This window comes from Phyllostomus hastatus, unplaced genomic scaffold (genome assembly GCF_019186645.2).
Source record: "Phyllostomus hastatus isolate PE091 unplaced genomic scaffold, TTU_PhHast_1.1 phas_scaffold_442, whole genome shotgun sequence".
NCBI classification, from domain to species: domain Eukaryota; kingdom Metazoa; phylum Chordata; class Mammalia; order Chiroptera; family Phyllostomidae; genus Phyllostomus; species Phyllostomus hastatus.
In genome coordinates this window covers 6,319,991-6,337,546 of record NW_025334030.1, presented here as the reverse complement: position 1 = coordinate 6,337,546, position 17,556 = coordinate 6,319,991, and the positions used below count along the sequence as shown (strand labels likewise).

Genomic DNA, 17,556 nt, shown 5'->3' with positions numbered 1-17,556 from the left:
AATAAAGCTGTTTTTATTTTTATTTTATTTTGTTTAAAGATTTTATTTATTTATTTTTAGAGAGAGGAGAAGGGAGGGAGAAAGAGGAAGAGAAACATCAGTGTATGGTTGCCTCTCACGTACCCCCTGCTGGGGACCTGGCCTGCAACCCAGGCATGTGCCCTGACTGGGAATCGAACCAGAGACCCTTTAGTTTGCAGGACGGCACTCAATCCACTGAGCCACATCAGCCAGGGCCCAATAAAGCTGTTTTTAACATTAGATGAAAGTTAGAGATAAAGGGATGGGTAGATAGAGAAAATAGAAAATGCGTAGATTACTACAGATCTACAATCCCTTATTTACTATAATTCTGAACTCCAAAAGGCCTTCATTTTTATATAGCCTTTTAGGTTAAATAACTTAAAAAAATGGGTTCAAAGCCAATTACTTCCTCCACTTTTGCAGTGCACTAAATGACTACAACTGATGCCCTGGCTGAGTTGTACCTTTATCTGGGTGATGTTTCCTTCAAGCTCAGTAGGGGTTTGAAGGATCCACCTGTCTTTGCCCTCCACTCCTCGGCTGCTGTGGGGGCCCGGCACTTTTCTCCACATGGCTACTCGCCCTTTACTGGTACCCGCTGCCAGAAGACCTACAGGTAAAATCAGCATTCAGTTATTGACTTGAAAAGGGATAAGAATAGTAGCATGCTCCCTTCTCTGACTGCCATCCTCTCTGAAATACCAGTCCATCAGCCCTCCACCCAGCAACTCTCCAGTCCTCATCTTCCTCTGAAGGAACACCTGGCAACACAGTGTGTCCGTGTGCACATGCGCACATGTTGTTGGTGGGGGTGTTGGTGCTGGTTCTCCTTCTCTATGAGAGCAGACCTATCTGCCTGTTCAATCTGCTTCTTCAATGCTAGAATAGCACTTAGCTTGCAGCAGGCACAAAATAAATGCCACTCTGGCTCATTTCCTATTCTGTCTTCTCTATGTGCATAGACATATACACATACACATGTACATTTACAAATATGCATATACTAGGTCTGTCTAGAAGAAGTCCAGCCATTATAAACATAATGAGAACGGTTTGCGGGACATCGATGTAACCTGGCAGCCAAGGAGAGTGGAATGGAGTGAGCATGCATCAACAATGCTAACTTCACTGTACTAGCCAGTGGGGGCGGTAGACACTCTTGAGTGAGCATGTGTACTGTGTGGCCATTGCATTCAATATGTCTGAGCGAGTAAAACAATGAATCTGCATCCAATTTTGTGTGAATCTTGAACATTCTGTGGAAACTATTTGGATGATTCAGAAGGTGGCAGCTATGGGCAACTGGTGATTGGCAGCTTCTTCATGACAATGTGCCCACTCATGCATCATGTCTCATGTAGAGGTTTTTTGTAAAACATCAAATCACCTAGGTGACTCAGGCCCCCTACAGCCCAGATTTGACGCCCTGAGACTTCTGGCTTTTCCCCAAACTAAAATCACCTTTGAAAGGAAAGAGATTTCAGATCATTGATGAGATTCAGTAAAATATGATGGGGCAGCTGATGGCGATTGGGAGAATTGTGTGAGGTCTCAAGGTGCCTACTTTAAAGGGGACTGTGGTGTCATTGTCCTATGTACAGTGTTTCTTACATTGTCTTCAATAAAGGTCTCTATTTTTCGTATTACATGTCCAGATGCCTTTTAGACAGACCTGTACATTTCTAAATTTCCCCACACTTTTCCTTGGGGTTTTGGGAGAGAATAGAGATTCTCTCTGCATACAGACATGGTGGCCACACTTTTGACCAAACTCTTGACCTTCATGTGGGGTAAAAATCTTTACTGTTACTTTCTGTCTTGACTGACTTTATCCAAATAACTTGACGTAGTTATAACTGAGTTAACAGTCTTTGAATAGCCACCATCATCATTTTGTAGCCAAGAGAGCAAAGCTGCGGGGTGGTTCTCTTTCTCCCTTTTGCCAGCCCAAGAAATCTCACCTTTGATTTTACAGTAAGAAACACAGTTTATATTCTCTCCTTTTTCGAAACCAAACTTCTCTTCTGGACTCAGTACATAATTCTCTCCTTGTTCTAAATCCCAGAATCTACAAGAGAAAGAAGAAGGGCCACTAGGGGACTGTGTCAACATCCTGCCCTTGGCTCCGAGGGGCTTGTCCAACTTGCAGACTGAACTGCAAAAATCAGCAATAAGTCATGGCTCTTTGGATTCTGATATGAAAAGCAGGCCATTATTACATTTCCACTACTTGGTGCCCTGTTCATAGTCAAAGGGAGCAGCTATTAATAAAAGAGGGTCCGTGTGTGACATCAGGTCACAGTGAGAACAAAGGAACTGCAACCACCTGCACCCAGGAGAACCCCCTACATCACAGGGAGCCACAGCAGTGAGAGGCAAGAGAACAGAACACATGATTCTGTCTATACCAAAGCTCACAAAAAGTAGGCAAAGGGAAGCCACAGGCAGACATCAGGACAGTTCCACCCTGGCGTGAGGAGCAGGGATGCCTGGGGTTTCTAATATGTTCTGTTCTTTGATCTTGGAGCTGTTGCATGGCTGTGTTCAATGTGTGAAAATTATTCAGAATTTAAAACTGATTTTTGATCATGCAGTCACTGGGGTATCAAATCTCACCTGAGGGCTGCTTCCCCAATGGAGGTCACCAGAAGGCTGCCGTCAATCAAAGCGATGTCTGCCCGGTGACCTGTTTTCCCACTTAACTTTACCTGTAAGATGAAAAATAACCCACAAGAAACATGTTGCTTTGCCAAGACTTTGTGTCTCTGCTTGTGAGTCTGGAATCTCTGGTCTGCAGTGACTTCCTGGAGACTCACCAATGGAGGAAGTGCAGGGTGAATATGGACACCTGGAAAGGCACCCCTAGTTTCCCAGGATGCACAAGCCAAAGCTGACAATTACTCTTGCATATTATTAACCATTATTAAATGGCTAATAATAGCAGCTACCCAGGACATGCCAGGTAGTGTGCACCAAGTTGAGACAAGTTCAGGCACCACTATGCCCTCCAAGGCAGGTGTCACACTGTTTTGAGAGAACAAACCTGCCCAGAGCCCATCAGCCAGTGAGTGGCTCAGGGGGATCATGTTTTCAACTGCTCTTCTAGAGTATATGTAAATGACCAAACAAACATGGATTTACAAAGAATCAATCCACTGCATAATCTATAAGAGTACCTTTAGGGAAAGTTCAGAGTTCTCCAAGGAATATGGATTCCTCTGGTATAAACCAAGAAACTAGCAGGAGGCAGCGATGAGCAGCATCTGACACAAGGACAAGTGGCGTCCTCCTGGTGCCGAGGGCCCAGGGCTGATGCCATGAGGCACCTTCAAAGACACAGGGGTGTGCCTCAGTAGCCACAGTGAAACACCTGCTTCCCCAGGACAGTGCCAATCGTTTCCACCCCTTAGGTGGAACTGTGTGCATGTGTGCCTCAGGGGCATCTGTGACAGAATGCATGGGGGAAAACAAGCCCAAGGCTCTCAATGGCAAATGAGCCCTTGCCACGCCTTGCCTGCACACAGCCAGAAAGCGGGGCGATGTCCCTCTCTACATGATGCCACTGTGGAGGTCGAATGGGCTACTGCAAAGAGAGCGGTCATTCTGTCACACCCAGGTATGTAGGCTGCCAGCTAATCAGTCACGGAGGGCACGGCCTTGACTCTCATCCTGTCTGTCCACTGACACCAGAAAACTCTCCCTCACTCTCAGTTTCCCTCACCTTGAACTGAACATTGTATAGTAAGCAGTGGTACTAAACAGCTCTGTTAGAGGCCCCGAAACAAAGTCTCTAAGGAATTGGAAAGGGTGGTTACTCAGATCAGAAAAGCCCAGCCCGAGCTCTGCCCCTCAGCCCACCTTCATCACTTCTTCTGCTTCACCCTCAGGAGTCACCAAGTACAGGGACAGCAGCAGGTTCTCCGTGACCACCACCAGCGCCTCCCTCTTCTCGATGTAGAACAGCATTTGGATGGAGCTGTTTGTGGATGCCGCCTGAGTGGTCTTGCCTTTCTCATCCACATAGTGCACTGTCCCTGAGGGTAAAGGGGACAGTCACGGGGCAGCTTGACCCTCACCAGCAGCCACTTCTATCTACTTAGAGGCATTCTCAAAATAAACACCTTATTTTAAATATTTTAAATATATCTACACATGACCTTGCAGACCACCATCTCTGAAATAACCATCTTATTGGTTTAGTTCAGCCTTGATTCCTGCTGCCCCAGCCAAGTCCAGCTCCACCACCACTGACCTCGGAGGATTCTAACATTCACACTGATGCCCCACCTGACTCCTCGGCCTCAAAACCTTTTGGGAATCTTTGTCCCCTAACACGAGGTGTGCATCTACCACCCATACCCTGAGGCTGTATTTGTGGCCTCCTGCAGCCACCAGGCCCTCCCCACTGTTCTGTGCATGGTTGGTTGGCCATTTTGCCCTGTCTAAGCTGCAGAGCGTCTGCAGCCTGGAACCGCTCCTTCTCCTGCCCACCTTGAGCATGCCAACCCCTTGCCAACCTCCTGGTTCCTCCCTTAGGATTCTGAACACAGTGGGTGGGACCTCCTGTGAATTCTCAGGAATCCAATTCATTGCTGCTGCTCTCCAAAGCCTCCTCACTTCCTGGTCTCCTCTCACCTTATTCCTAATGGATAACCTGAAAAGCTCCAGGTCTCTAGAGGCGAACCGCAACAATAACGAGCACCGACACAGTGCATATTTGTGGCAGGCTCTGTGTTAAGCACTTACAGGTGTATCAACTTCACTAACATCTCCAGTGAGCTCTGGCAGCAGTTACTCTTACTATCACTGTGTCTGTTTTCTGCACCAGGAAGCTGAGGCACACATGTATAGGAAAATTTGCCTTCAAAGCCCACGGCTACCGAGTGCGAGGAAGGACTGACACCCACTACACACCCCTGCCCAGTTGCCAACATCTTCTCCTTCGCACATCTCTTTCCCACATCATCTCTTCTTCTTCTTCTTTTTTTTTTAATTTTTTGATTTTAGGGGGGTAGAGAGAAACATCGATTTGTTATCCACTGATTTATACATTTATTGGTTGATTGTTACATGTGCCCTGACCAGGAATCGAACCTACAACCTTGCCACGTCGGGACAATGCACTAACCAACTGAGCATCCAGCCAGGGCCCCCACATCATCTTTTCAACTCCCTCCCTAAGGGGCCTTTGCACTAGCATCTCCCCTCCTTGCACCCCCAATGCAAGGGGTCCACTCCATGTTCCTTCTGGGACCCCCTCAAATTCCCTCAGCGCTGTCTCTTTACCCCCTGAAATGAAAAGTATCTCAAAAGCCCCCAGCTCCTTCCAGCTATCATCTGTTGTCTTCTTCCTGTCGTGGTGACACAGGTTCCTCAAACCTCATCACCTCTGTGTAAGCTCACTTCCTTGGCCTCTTTCTCACAGAAGACGCACTTGTGAATGTCTCCTGTGGATGTTAAAGACTTTATTTTCCTCTCAGCTTTATATTGCATTTATCAGCTGCCACTGGGGCAGCCTATCCTACTATTTACACTGAAGAGGAGTTGTGTTAAAATTAAGAGAGGTGGCACTTAATGTGGACCACCCATGAGGTGGGGTGGTGGCTGCAGGCTGGAAGAAAAACCCACTCATCCTGTTCATGCTCCATTCCCAGAGCTTGGCCAAGTACCTGGCACTTAAGAGGTGCTTCACAGTTACGGAGACTGAATAAAAGGAGTGCGACAGAGGCATCTTTTCAAGAGTGTCAACTTGCATGTGCTGCACACACAGTGAGCAGTCAGGATATAACTGCGGACAGATAGCTTCCACGTGAAAACCCTTCGAACACAGATAAGGCTCAGTTTGTCTCTAATCAGAACCAAGTGACTCTGTTCCTTGAATGCTGGAGAAATAACTGCAGAAGCTGCCTAACGTGCCACTCTAAGACTGGCACATACACAGCTTGTTATTTTATGCAGAGACACCATCTATTTGTTTAAAATCCTTGACAGATACTCCTAAAATTCAGGGTCCTAGAATTTCAAACTAAGTTTCTCACCATCTATCAAGCTGACAAAGAATGACAGTCCCTCCTGAGATCCCGTTTTCAAGAAACTTCCAAAGCCACTTTTCCTCCAGTTAAACATGTCCAGGGCTTTCTCATCACCACTCACAGCTGCCTTTGCCAACTGAACAAGGTCCCTGAAAGCAAAGATGACCGAGGAAGTCAGATTTCTTGCTACTCCTCATAGGAAGGGGCTGCCATCACAGATGTGCCGAGAGTGGCTCATTGCTGTGGCCCCTCCCGTGTCAGCAGGTGCCATATCTCAGCCCACCCCCGCCCCCAGGGATTTAAACCCTAGGCCACCATGTAAGCTCATACTTACTCGCCAGGAGGGGGGAGCCGGAAGATGCAGTGAGTCAGGTGTTTTCCGTACTCCTGTTTCAACAGGGGTGTCCCTTGTACTCGGCCCCTTTGATCCAACCTCCATAAGAGCAGGACACCGAGCTGCAAAATCCAACACCCCATGCGCAGGAAACACATTCTTATCAAGTGACAAGTGGAGGCAAGACTTACACTGTGCAACAGAACTTGCGCTTATTCCTTTTTTTAAAACAAACAAAACTACTACATGTGTACTGTGAAAAATACGAACAGTTCAAAAGTGTTCAGTGAAGGCCAGAAACTTTTCTTTGTGCCCTCCAACCCTTACTGTCTGGAAATAACGACCGTTGCATTTGTAGTTGTTAAAACAAATTTCAATTTTAAAAGATTCAGATTTATGGAAAAGTTGTGAAAACAGTTCTGAGAAATCTCATACCCCCACGTAGTTTCTCCTACTATTAGATCTTATATTACAATTCTCAGAATTAATAAGCCAATATTGGTACATTATATTAACCAGTTTTTATTTGCATTTCCTCAGTTCCTCCCTAATGCCCTCTTCCTGTCCCAGGGTCCCATCAGGACCCATGTGACATTTGGTCATCAAGTCTCTTTGGCTCCTCTCAGCTGAGACCATGTCTCAGTCTCTCCTGTTTTTGATGGTCTTGACCGTTTTGAGGTCTATTAAGGGATTTTGTAGAATGTCCCTCCACTGAGACTTGTCTATTTTTCTCATCATTGACTGGGGCTATGGGTTTTGGGAGAAGACCAAAGATATAAAGTGCTCTTCTCATCACATCACATCAGGGCTCCATGCCATGCACTGGGCTTGTCTCTCTGATGCGGGCCCAGACCTTCTGGCTGAGTCACGTTTGTAAGGCGTCTCCATGCTCAGGTCCCCTTTCTCCCCGCTTTCCGTTCCGCAGCTCCCCAGGGGATGCGGAGTCTGTCTCACCTCCTTGCGCATGGAGAATCTACATGAATCATTTAGGATTCTTCAGCACAGGAGATTTGCCTCTTCTTTATTAATACTTATTCAATCATAGATTTATATCAGTATGGACCCATGGATACTTATTTTCTACTTTGGGTTATAATCTAATACAACTTTTTTGCTTCAGTTTTTCCAGCTTCAGCTATGGGAAGCTCTTTTGACTAGATCCACACTCAATCACTGTGGATTTTGCAGTTAATTCATCACTTCCTGTCACTACAGATTCACTGGGCTCACTGTCCTGCTCCAATCCTAGAATCAGCTGTCAAGGAGCCCTGGTTCCTTGTATTGGAGGAAACAATAGAATCCAGGATCTGGGTATCAGGTGCACTATATGTTCAATTTTAAAACCACTGAAGTTTCAAATTAACAGCTCATACAAGTGTGAGAGAACTTCAAGGCAGCAGGGAGGAGACGGCTCCATTGCAACAGGACCAGGAGGCTCCATGACCAGGGATGAGAGCTAAGCTTTGCCAAATGGCAGTATTTCCATCTTAATCCGTCTTCAAAGGGCATTTGCTCTGATGCCCGGCACTCCTCAAGGCATGTTTCCTGCTCAAGTCGGTGAACATTTTAGCACACAGCACACTCTTCCTTCTAGCCTGCTTTCAAACAGCACTGATTCCAATATCCCCACATGCTGGGTAACATTGCTTTATTGTATATGGGAATATGATTTGTCATAAGGTTGGCTTTAAAAGCAACTTACACAGTAAATCTCTACAAAAAGTTATGTAAGATTGAAAATAGCATATAACATCAGTACGTATACATATATACAATATGAATAGTATGTATCATCAAGCTAATTCCTTTTGACTTTTCTAGCTTTATGAAGAATAAAACCATTATTGTTTCCTTTGTGTTTGGTAATTTTTTTCAAAATGATGCTTGCATAGTGAAAAAAACAAGGCTAGAAAATGAAAATGTTTCCCTTCCCTGCCACCCCGCCTCCTCCCTAGAGCCGTGCTGTGGGACCCTGCGTGTCCGACGGTGTTTCATGCACACGAAACATCTGTAGAGATGTCTCTCTGCTCTGCCCTTCAAGTGTGATCATCCAGTACTTATTTTTTAACATAATAATTGCCTTTATAGAAATCTTTATTAGCACACAAAACTTCTAATTGGCAATGCAATCAGGCTCCTGAATACAATCAGGGCATAATGAGCGTGTCCAGACTTCTGGGCTGTTGTTTTCAGGAAGAGGTTGTTCACAGCCCTTGTACCTCAGCAGTAGTGATTTCATGCCATCGCACAGACCTTGTTTTGACAGAAGGACAAACGCAGCCCAGTATGATCACAAGTTAAGCTTCCACTGACTCCCAAGGATGCAATGAGTCGAACGTGCTTTGTCTCAGGTTCTGGCTAATGAACCTATTTCCTTTGGCTGGAAATGCAACACAAAGTGGAGATCGAGAGGAACCCTGAGATGTCCCATCTCCTTTGTGGCAGCCTTGTTCCCCACCTGATTCTAACTGTTTTTTTGCACACCTCACTATTCCCGCAGGGCAATTCTTTGTGTTCAGAGCTTTTTCTTCACTGTCATTCCTTCCAAGTTACTTCATTCACGTAATTTTATAAAGCAAGGCCCTAAAAAAGAGTTACCCCTAACATGAAAAATTAGTCTTATTTTTGAAGAGCCAGAGTTTAATGACTCAAGGAACTAATGTGAAGTTAAGAATGTTCTAGATGCAAATGTCAACATACTGCCACTTCAAAGTACAGGCCATCCTTCTAGGTTTCCTAATAGTTTATCATGACAATAAGAGCTGACTTGTCCTTTGTCATGTGTGCATTTATTGGACCCTACCCTGGGCTCTGCAAAAGCAAAAGGGCAAACAAGACCTCGTCCGTGTGACCAGGGGTCATTCTCCCCACTTCTTCCTCATGTAACTGCTAGTGATAACTTCATAGAACATCTGCTCAGAATCCCTTTTCTAGGGATCTCCCTACCTCCCTGGCCACCGCTGACTACTGCACGTGTGGGCACTTGACGCGGGCTGAATTTGGGAGAGAAGGAGGAGGAACAGGTCTCTGGGTGGGAGCTGAAACTATAGCAGGTGATTTCCTTCATTCTCATTGGCTAGAGATTCTGCATCGTGGATCTAATGGGCCAGAGAGAGAGCTAACTGTGGTAGGACGTATATGGAAAAGCACAGAGCCGGCAGATGGATGTGTCTGTCAGCACCTCCCTCTTGGCTCCAGATAGTCCCAAAGTCAACTGTGTTCCTGTCGCTAGAGACCCTGGGAGACTCTGATGGCCTCAGATTAAGTGCATCTTCTTGCTTCTCCTAGTCTGGGTTTGTTTCACTGGTAACCACACTAACTAAAGGAAGGTCTTGGTGGAAGAAGCGAGAAGATGTTCAGCCAAGCCTAGGCACTCAGCGGTACAGCATTCCAAGTGCTTATTCATTTACTACTACTTCTCTTCCTAGTTGAGCCGATTATTAAATTAAGACCAGATAGTCTAGATTTTCTCAGAAAGATTAGATATTTCTGTTCTTAAATATTTTGACACTTATGACTCGGTCAGCACATATCTGAGTTTAGTTTTATACCTGAATTAATCTACTTTGTTAATTGTTATATAATACAGTCAAATGAGAATAATGAAATTCAATGATCTTGAATTCCTTTACTCTCACAGGGGATCTGCAGAGCATTCCACAGCAGGGAGGAGGGAAATATCACCAAGAAAGTCAGAATCTGGGGACTGGGCAATGTCATTAGGTGGGAATTGAATAGAAAAATAGAATAAAAATCAACCAGAGAAAAGGAACAAAGTGACAGAAGAATGGGCAAGTGACAAGACTAGAACAGCAAATGTCAGAGGTCCTTGTGATATTCATCATCAATAGCAAGAGAAATGCAAACTAGATGACAAATTTCTGAATTTGGCTACAACACCTTGTGAGAAAGCACATGCTGGTGACTTGGTGTGAACTGGCACATGTCCCACGGTGGGATGTTTGGGAACATCCACCAAACCACGAACACACATGCCCCGAGGCTCAGCCATCCCACTTCTAGGAATTTCTCTGAACTTCCACATGTGTGAAATGACAAAAGCATGAGGTTAGCCACCGTGTCATACTCTGTTTAACAAGACTGGATACCACTGAAATGTGTATCGGCAGGGGCTGGTGAAGTAAATCATAGTACATTCACACGGAGGACGGGCTAAAAGAGAAGGAAGCTTGCTGTTTACCAACATGGAGAAATGTGCAAGACACAGCGTAAGATGAAAGGGGCAGAGACAGAACACAATTGCATACTGTCACTTGCTTCTGTGAAAGGAGAGGACAATAAGGGGACAGGATCCTGTGTGGTATCTCCACCCAAAGATGTTTAATCTAAAGAGAAAAGCAAACAAATCTAAACTGAGGGATATTCTACACAACTAGTCTGGACTCCTAAGTAGGTCAATGTCATGAAAGATCAAAAAAGAAAACAAAAGAGAGAAGACTAGAGAACTGTTCTTGATTGAAGGAGACTACAGAGAAATGACAGCCAAACACAATGCATGGCTGTGACTGGATTCTGGATAGGACAAAGTCAGCTATAAAGGGCATTACTGAGACAACTGGAAACACTGTCATATGGGCTGCGCACTAGGTACTAGTACTGCATCAATGTTCACTCTCCTGAGTTTACTATACACAGGTATACTGTGGGTATGTGGGAGAATGTCCTCATTCCTAGGGATCAGTGCCAAAGTATCTGGGGGTGAGTGAAGTATAATGCCTGTGACAAACTCTCAAATAATCAGGGAAAATATATACATATATAGAGAGAGAGCAGATGTATCAAAATGTTAATAACTAGTGAATTTATGTAAAGGGTATGGCTGGCTGGCATAGCTCAGTGGATTGAGCACGGGCTGCGGACCAAAGCATCGCAGGTTTGATTCCCAGTCAGGGCACATGCCTGGGTTGCAGGCTATGGCCCCCAACAACCGCACATTGATGTTTCTCTCTCTCTCTCTTTCTCCCTCCCTTCCCTCTCTAAAAAATTAATTAATTAATTAATTTTAAATATAAGTTAAAAAAATAAAGGGTATACAGGTGTTCCTTGTACTCTTCTTTTAATTTCTCTAAAGATTTGAAATATTGCAAAATTGGAAATTGGGGAGCAAATGCATGTTTATGTGCCTGTGTGTACTTGCAGAAACTCTGGAGGGACTTCAAACAGCTATGGACGCCAGAGAGTAGAGAGGGGAAACTGACGGGCTTGGGTGGAGAGGCTTTTCAAAGTACACACCATTTCTTACCTTTCGAATTTTGAAACACGTAAATGTATTACCTGAAACATGTAGTAAATGAACATATTGTACAATTTCTGCTGTACATCTGTGAAACAGATTAGGTCTAGACCAGGGTTTCTCAGCCCGAGCACCGTTGACATTTTGTGTGGAATAATTCCCTGTTGTGGGGTCTGTCCTGGCTTTGTAGGATGTTAAGCAATATCTCTGGCCCCTACCCACTAAACACAGGTAGAAGAGCCCTCCTCCACTGTCCCAAGGGGCAAATCAAGCAGGTTAAAAATCTCTGAGCTGGACAATCAGGATCAGGGACTCCTAGGCAATAAACAAGTATGCTCAGGGAAGCTGGTAATGTGGCAGTGCCATAAAACTGACAGTACCTAAGTCATTCACCCCATCTTTATGAATATAGTTATCTAGAAAATTCATTTAAAAAATGATAGACATCCCATAGAGTGGGGTGGTAGAATAAAATTTTCAAACCTTGCTTCCAGTATAAAACAAAATCTGCCATGACACCTGACAAGATCAACTGAATCTGGCAACCACACATTTCACATAATTTGGTCTTTAACACCCTTCCTAGGGTGTCCCCAAGGGTACCAACAAGCAAATGCTGAGATCTGAAATCAGTGTCACCAGCTGTCTACTTACCCTGTCCCCTGACAGGAGGCAGTTTCCGCTGGTGCTCCAACTCAGGACAGTGATGTCTGCGGTGTGCGTTGGGGGGACCGCATGCTGCTCCTTATCCTGCTTATTAAACATAATCACTTCTCCGGTCTCCCATCCAACAGCCAGTACCAGCCGCGTCGGGTGCCAGCACAGAGAAGTGACCTGGTACGACCTCTCAATATGCGTATCAGGCACACGCTCACCCTGTGACAGACAAGAGGTGAATCCCGTATTACAGAGAGTGGCAGCTACACGAAGAAATTCTGGGTAATCGATGGAATTGTCATCAGCTAGAAGTTATAAAGAGCTGTTTATTAAGGAACTGTTCTATCTAATTTTCACTGAAACACCAATCTTACCCCAGCTGAGCTATTAACACACAACAGACCATACCGACCAGTGTATCAAGGAGTAAGACATACTCTCAGCTGCTCAGCGGCTAGCTAGTGTTTTAATGAGTTCCAATAAAACTTTATTTATAAAAACAAGTGGTAGGCCAGGTAAAGTTTGTTGACCCCGAGGTTCTCAAAGTGTGGTCGGATGACGCCCAAAGCCTTTTCAGGGCCTGCAAGGCCAGTTACTTTCAGAATGACACTAAGAGGTTATTTGCCTGTTCACGTTCATTTTCTCACCAGTGTGCAGGGGAGTTTCCCAGAGGCTCTGTGATGTCTGATGATGCTACTGCTCCGATAGCTAACGGAATATGTGCTTGTATATTCTTGGAAACAGGTTTAGGGTATAAATATGTGTGTTTTCAGAGATTGATTTTATTTGTTCACAGGACTCCTACCAGATTCTTTCCAGTAACCTCGTTATACCCGCTGCATCGGTGACCTCAGTATCATCTAACAACTACTTAGGATTCCCTTGTACCAATTAGAAACACAAGAAGTATACTTTGCTTTGTAATAGTATTTTTTTTAATTTTCTAAATTTTAATTTTTTTTCTAAAATTGCTATTATTTTGGAATCTAATATTTATTCTAAAGAAAATGTTATACTACATATCGGAGAGTTCTCTGACTCCTAGAAGGGAGGAACCTACTCCAAAGAAGCTGGGCGACACTGCCCTTGAGCTTGGGCTGCACAAACACGAGAGCAGCCAGGGGCCCTGGCTGAGCTTCTACCTATGGAAGGGAGAAAGAGTGACAAGTGTCACAGATGAAACCTCCAACGATGAGGCAGGTGAGACACCAAGAGGTTCTGCCCTAGTGTGGGGGAAGGTAGGGAAGGACTTCCTTAGGAAGTGTCAGTGAGCCACTTCCACCTGGAGGACTGATATAGGAACCGAGCAAACAGGTCAGGGGAGACACCCGTGTGCAGAGGGCACGGCATAGAAGGGAGGCATTATTGGCATATGCAATGGGGGAAGGCCCTGGAAGGCCAGGTGCACATGTGGCACAGAAGGAGGAGAACCATGTGAGGCATGCAAGCCAGGCCTTAGGGCACTGGGGGCCACATCGGGTATTTCTGTCCTTACCCAAAGAGCAATTTGGGGGTGGGGAAGGTGGGAGTAGTGGCGGACTCCAGGTATGAGTCCCAAAGATGGCTCTGCCCTATGTGGGGAACGGGGATGGGGAGGACCTTCGGGGCACAGGTGCTGCAGTGAGCAAGCTGTGCTTAGTTTACTGCAGGCTCCGGGGATAAACCAGGTGAACTTGGCCATGGATTACAAGGTGGGGAGGGAGTGTCACCATCATTCCCAGGTCCCTGTCCTAGGCATCAAGATGGAGAACACTCCATTTTCAAAGGTAAGTGTGGGGCAGGGACAGTGGGGCAAAGTTCAGTTTAGTTTGGACTTGTAAAGTTTGAGGTCTGTGTCAAACACCAAGATGTCCTGAGGACAGCTGGATTTCTAAGTCCGTATTTCAGGGGGGCCTTGTGGGCTGGAGATACAGGCTTATAAGTCGTTCATTGATAGATGGTGACAGTCACAGGAGGAGGGAGGAAACAGAGGGAGAAGAGGCCTAGACAAGCTCCAGGCATGCCGACAACGTTCCCGGGCTGGAAGGAGAGACAAGCTGGATGGAGGAGGCAGGGGAGAGGAGAGCCCCTGTGAGTTCCGTGGCGTGTTTCCCACAGACCCTCACAAGAGTGTGCAGCAGCAGGGAGGAGGGACATAAGATAAGGACCCCGGAGCACACAGAGCTATGCAGACGTTGCTGCTGACTCTAGCTGCTTGGGTGGAGTATCTGGGTTGCAGTGAGTATCTGGCTGCAGTGAGACTGCAGAGAGCTGAGAAGTAGGTGGGGAGGGAAATCTGATCTTCTATGTAAAGTACGAGGTGTGTTGTGCACTGAGAATTTTGGTGGGGGGTATCGAAAGTTTGAGGAGCATCTAGAAAATTTTTGCTCTGGGTTGAATTGTGAAAATTCCCAAAAAGATGTGTTGAAGTCCCAACAAGTGATACTTGTGATATGACCTTATTTAAAAACAGGTCCTTTGCAGAGGATCCAGTTAAAATGGTCATTAGGTTGGGCCTAATCCAATACGACTGCATCCTTAATAGACGAGGAGACACACAGAGGAGACAGCTCTGTGATGATGCAGGAAGAGACTAGAGTGGTACAGGTACAAACCCAGGAACACCAGGACTGCTAGCAACCGGAAGCAAAGACAGACCTGGAAGATCCTTCCTGTAGCCTTCAGAGGGCGAGGCCCTGCTGATCCCTCATTTCAGGCTTCTGGCCTCGAGAACTGGGAAAGAATACATTTCTATCGCTTTAAGCCACCCAGTTTGCTGTCATTTGTCATGGCATCTACAGAAAACTAGTAATTTTAAATGGCTAATGTGCGCTAATGGGGAGACTGGATCAGGACGGATAGACAATGCCAAGGGGCCATTTCTGGTTAGTGGTTATGAATTGACTGTAGATTCTGTCTTAAACATTTCTAAGTATGTCCCCAAACCTAAAGTGCAGAGGGAAAAGAATTATCCACATAATAAGGCTTTTATAATGGTGGGAGTTAAGACCTCAGTGAGAACTCATACATACACACACACACTCATATGTCATACCCCACACACATCCTACATACTCCCTACCACACTCACCTACACCCCAAACCCTTACACCCCCACCCCTTACACACACACACACACACACACAGAATAAAAGAGAAGAAAAGCGCCAGAAGCTAATGAAATCATAATCTTTGCTTCTCAGTACTTACTTGCTCCAGGTATATATCCACACTGCCTCCTGAGGTTGTGCCCATGGTGGCAACTGCCAGGAATGGATGAACAGGGTGCCAACTGATGTGGGAAGGAGACCCAACTGAGTCTGGGGCTTCTATTCGGTAGTCAAAGTAGAGGGCCATGATGAAACTGAATAGTCAGGGCTGAAACCTGCAGGAGAAAAACCACCAAGCCCTGTGGTTTTAAACAAAACGACTGTGTACAGAATTAGGAAAGAAAAGCATCACAAACCTATATTCATGAGACATTCAGCAACTTATAAATGCTGCTTCATACTGATTTCAAGCAATTTCATGAGGAAAAGGTCGCTAGCAGGAAAAAAAAAACATGCAATTAAAAGCAAGGGATTGGACTTGCAATGATCCAGAGCATGAAGGAAAACAGTAAAACTTCTTGCCATCAAACAGCAAAGAAAAGCCCTGCCACCTGGACTACCCGAGTAATCCTCGATGATTTTTACTCCAATCATAATAAGGACAATTTATATCTCTATAGTCCCCTTTAAGAAAAATATTTTCAGCCCTGGCTGGTGTAGCTCAGTGGATCGAGTGCTGGCCTGCAAACCAGGGGGTCACTGGTTAGATTCCCAGTCAGGGAACATGCCTGGGCTGCGGGCCAGGTCCCCAGTGTGGGGCATAAGAGAGGTAGCCACACACTGATGTTTTTCTCTCTCTTTCTCTCTCTCTTCCCCTCTCTCTAAAAATAAAATAAATAAAATCTTTTTTGAAAAAAAGAAAAACATTTTCAAACCAAATAAAAGCAAACTGCTTCACTGAAGAGAATGTACATACAGAAAAACCTAGTACTCAATTTCTGATAATGCTTGAAAACCAAGGCTCTCTTCACCTCCGACTATCAGGCTGTAGAAGGCAAAAGGATTCCTCTGTTAGAGAGTCAAGAAAACAAGCCCACAGCAACTGCAGAGAAGTTGAACTTCATTAGTTACAGGAACTTAATTTCCTTCTTTCTTTCCTTCCCTCCTTCTTTCCCACCCTTTCTTTCCTTCCTTCCTTTCCTGGAAAATATGTACATACTGTACCTTCAAGGGAGGGGTGGGATGGTGAATGAAATGATAGTCTGACTTCTGCCCAATTTTCCATTCCCTAGGATCAGTTTGGGGAAGCTAATCAGTAGGGAACAGAGTATGTGTAGGGTGACTTCATAACCATTATGATGGCTATTATTAGAAAAATAGAAAATAGGTATTGGAGGGGGTATGGAGAAATTGGAACATGTGGACATGAAAAAGATTGCAGCCACTATTGGAAAGCAATACAGTGATTCCTTAAACATTAAACGTGGAATTTCTACATGACGCAGCAATTCCAGTTCTGGGTATATACCCAAAGAATTGAGCAAAGCAGGGACTTGAACAGGTACTTGCACACAAATATACATAGCAGCATTATTCACAGTAGCCAAAAGGTGGAGACAATGTAAATGCCTATCAATGGATGAATGAATGAACAAAATGTGATATTATATATGCATATAATGGAATATTATTCAGCCTTTAAAAGGGATGACATTCTGCCCTGGCCAATGTGGCTCAGTTGGTTGGAGTGTCATCTCAAAAACTGAAAGGTTGTTGGTTCTATTCCTGGTCGGGGCACATGCCTAGGCTGTGGGTTCGATCCCCAGTAGGGACGCATACAAGAGGCAACCAATTGATGTTTCTCTCCCTCTCTCTCTCTCCCTACTTCCCCCTCTCTCAAAAATCAATAAGCATGTCCCTGGGTAAAGATTAAAAAAAAGGAATGAGATTCTGACACATCACAGCATGCATGGACCTAGAAGACATTATGCTGAGTGAAATAAGCCACATACAAAAGCACAAATAATGTACTTGTATGATTCCACTTATATGAGACACCTACAATAGTCAAATTCAGAGAGTAGATTGATGCTCACTGGAGCTTGGAGGATGAGGTGGGGGGCAGTTGTTTAATGTATACAGGGTTTCAGTTAGGGAAGATGAAAGAAGTTCTGGAGATGATGGTGGTGATGGTTGTACAAGATGAATGTACTTAATGCCATTGAA

At 45.0% G+C, this 17,556-nt stretch overlaps 1 protein-coding gene across 2 annotated transcripts in view; it reads right to left on the bottom strand.

The window, feature by feature from the left end:
* IFT140 (intraflagellar transport 140) overlaps positions 1–17,556 on the bottom strand; it is a 98,025-nt gene that overhangs the window by 77,729 nt on the left and 2,740 nt on the right. For both annotated transcript variants that reach the window (XM_045820917.1, XM_045820918.1), the window contains exons 2-9: positions 15,491–15,665; positions 12,299–12,520; positions 6,391–6,512; positions 6,063–6,205; positions 3,883–4,058; positions 2,641–2,732; positions 1,986–2,092; positions 489–634 (exon numbers count right to left, since the gene is read on the bottom strand). In XM_045820917.1, coding sequence (XP_045676873.1) covers positions 489–634; positions 1,986–2,092; positions 2,641–2,732; positions 3,883–4,058; positions 6,063–6,205; positions 6,391–6,512; positions 12,299–12,520; positions 15,491–15,637 — 1,155 coding nt within the window. In that variant the 5' untranslated portion in view covers positions 15,638–15,665. The remainder of the gene's footprint in view (positions 1–488; positions 635–1,985; positions 2,093–2,640; positions 2,733–3,882; positions 4,059–6,062; positions 6,206–6,390; positions 6,513–12,298; positions 12,521–15,490; positions 15,666–17,556) is intronic.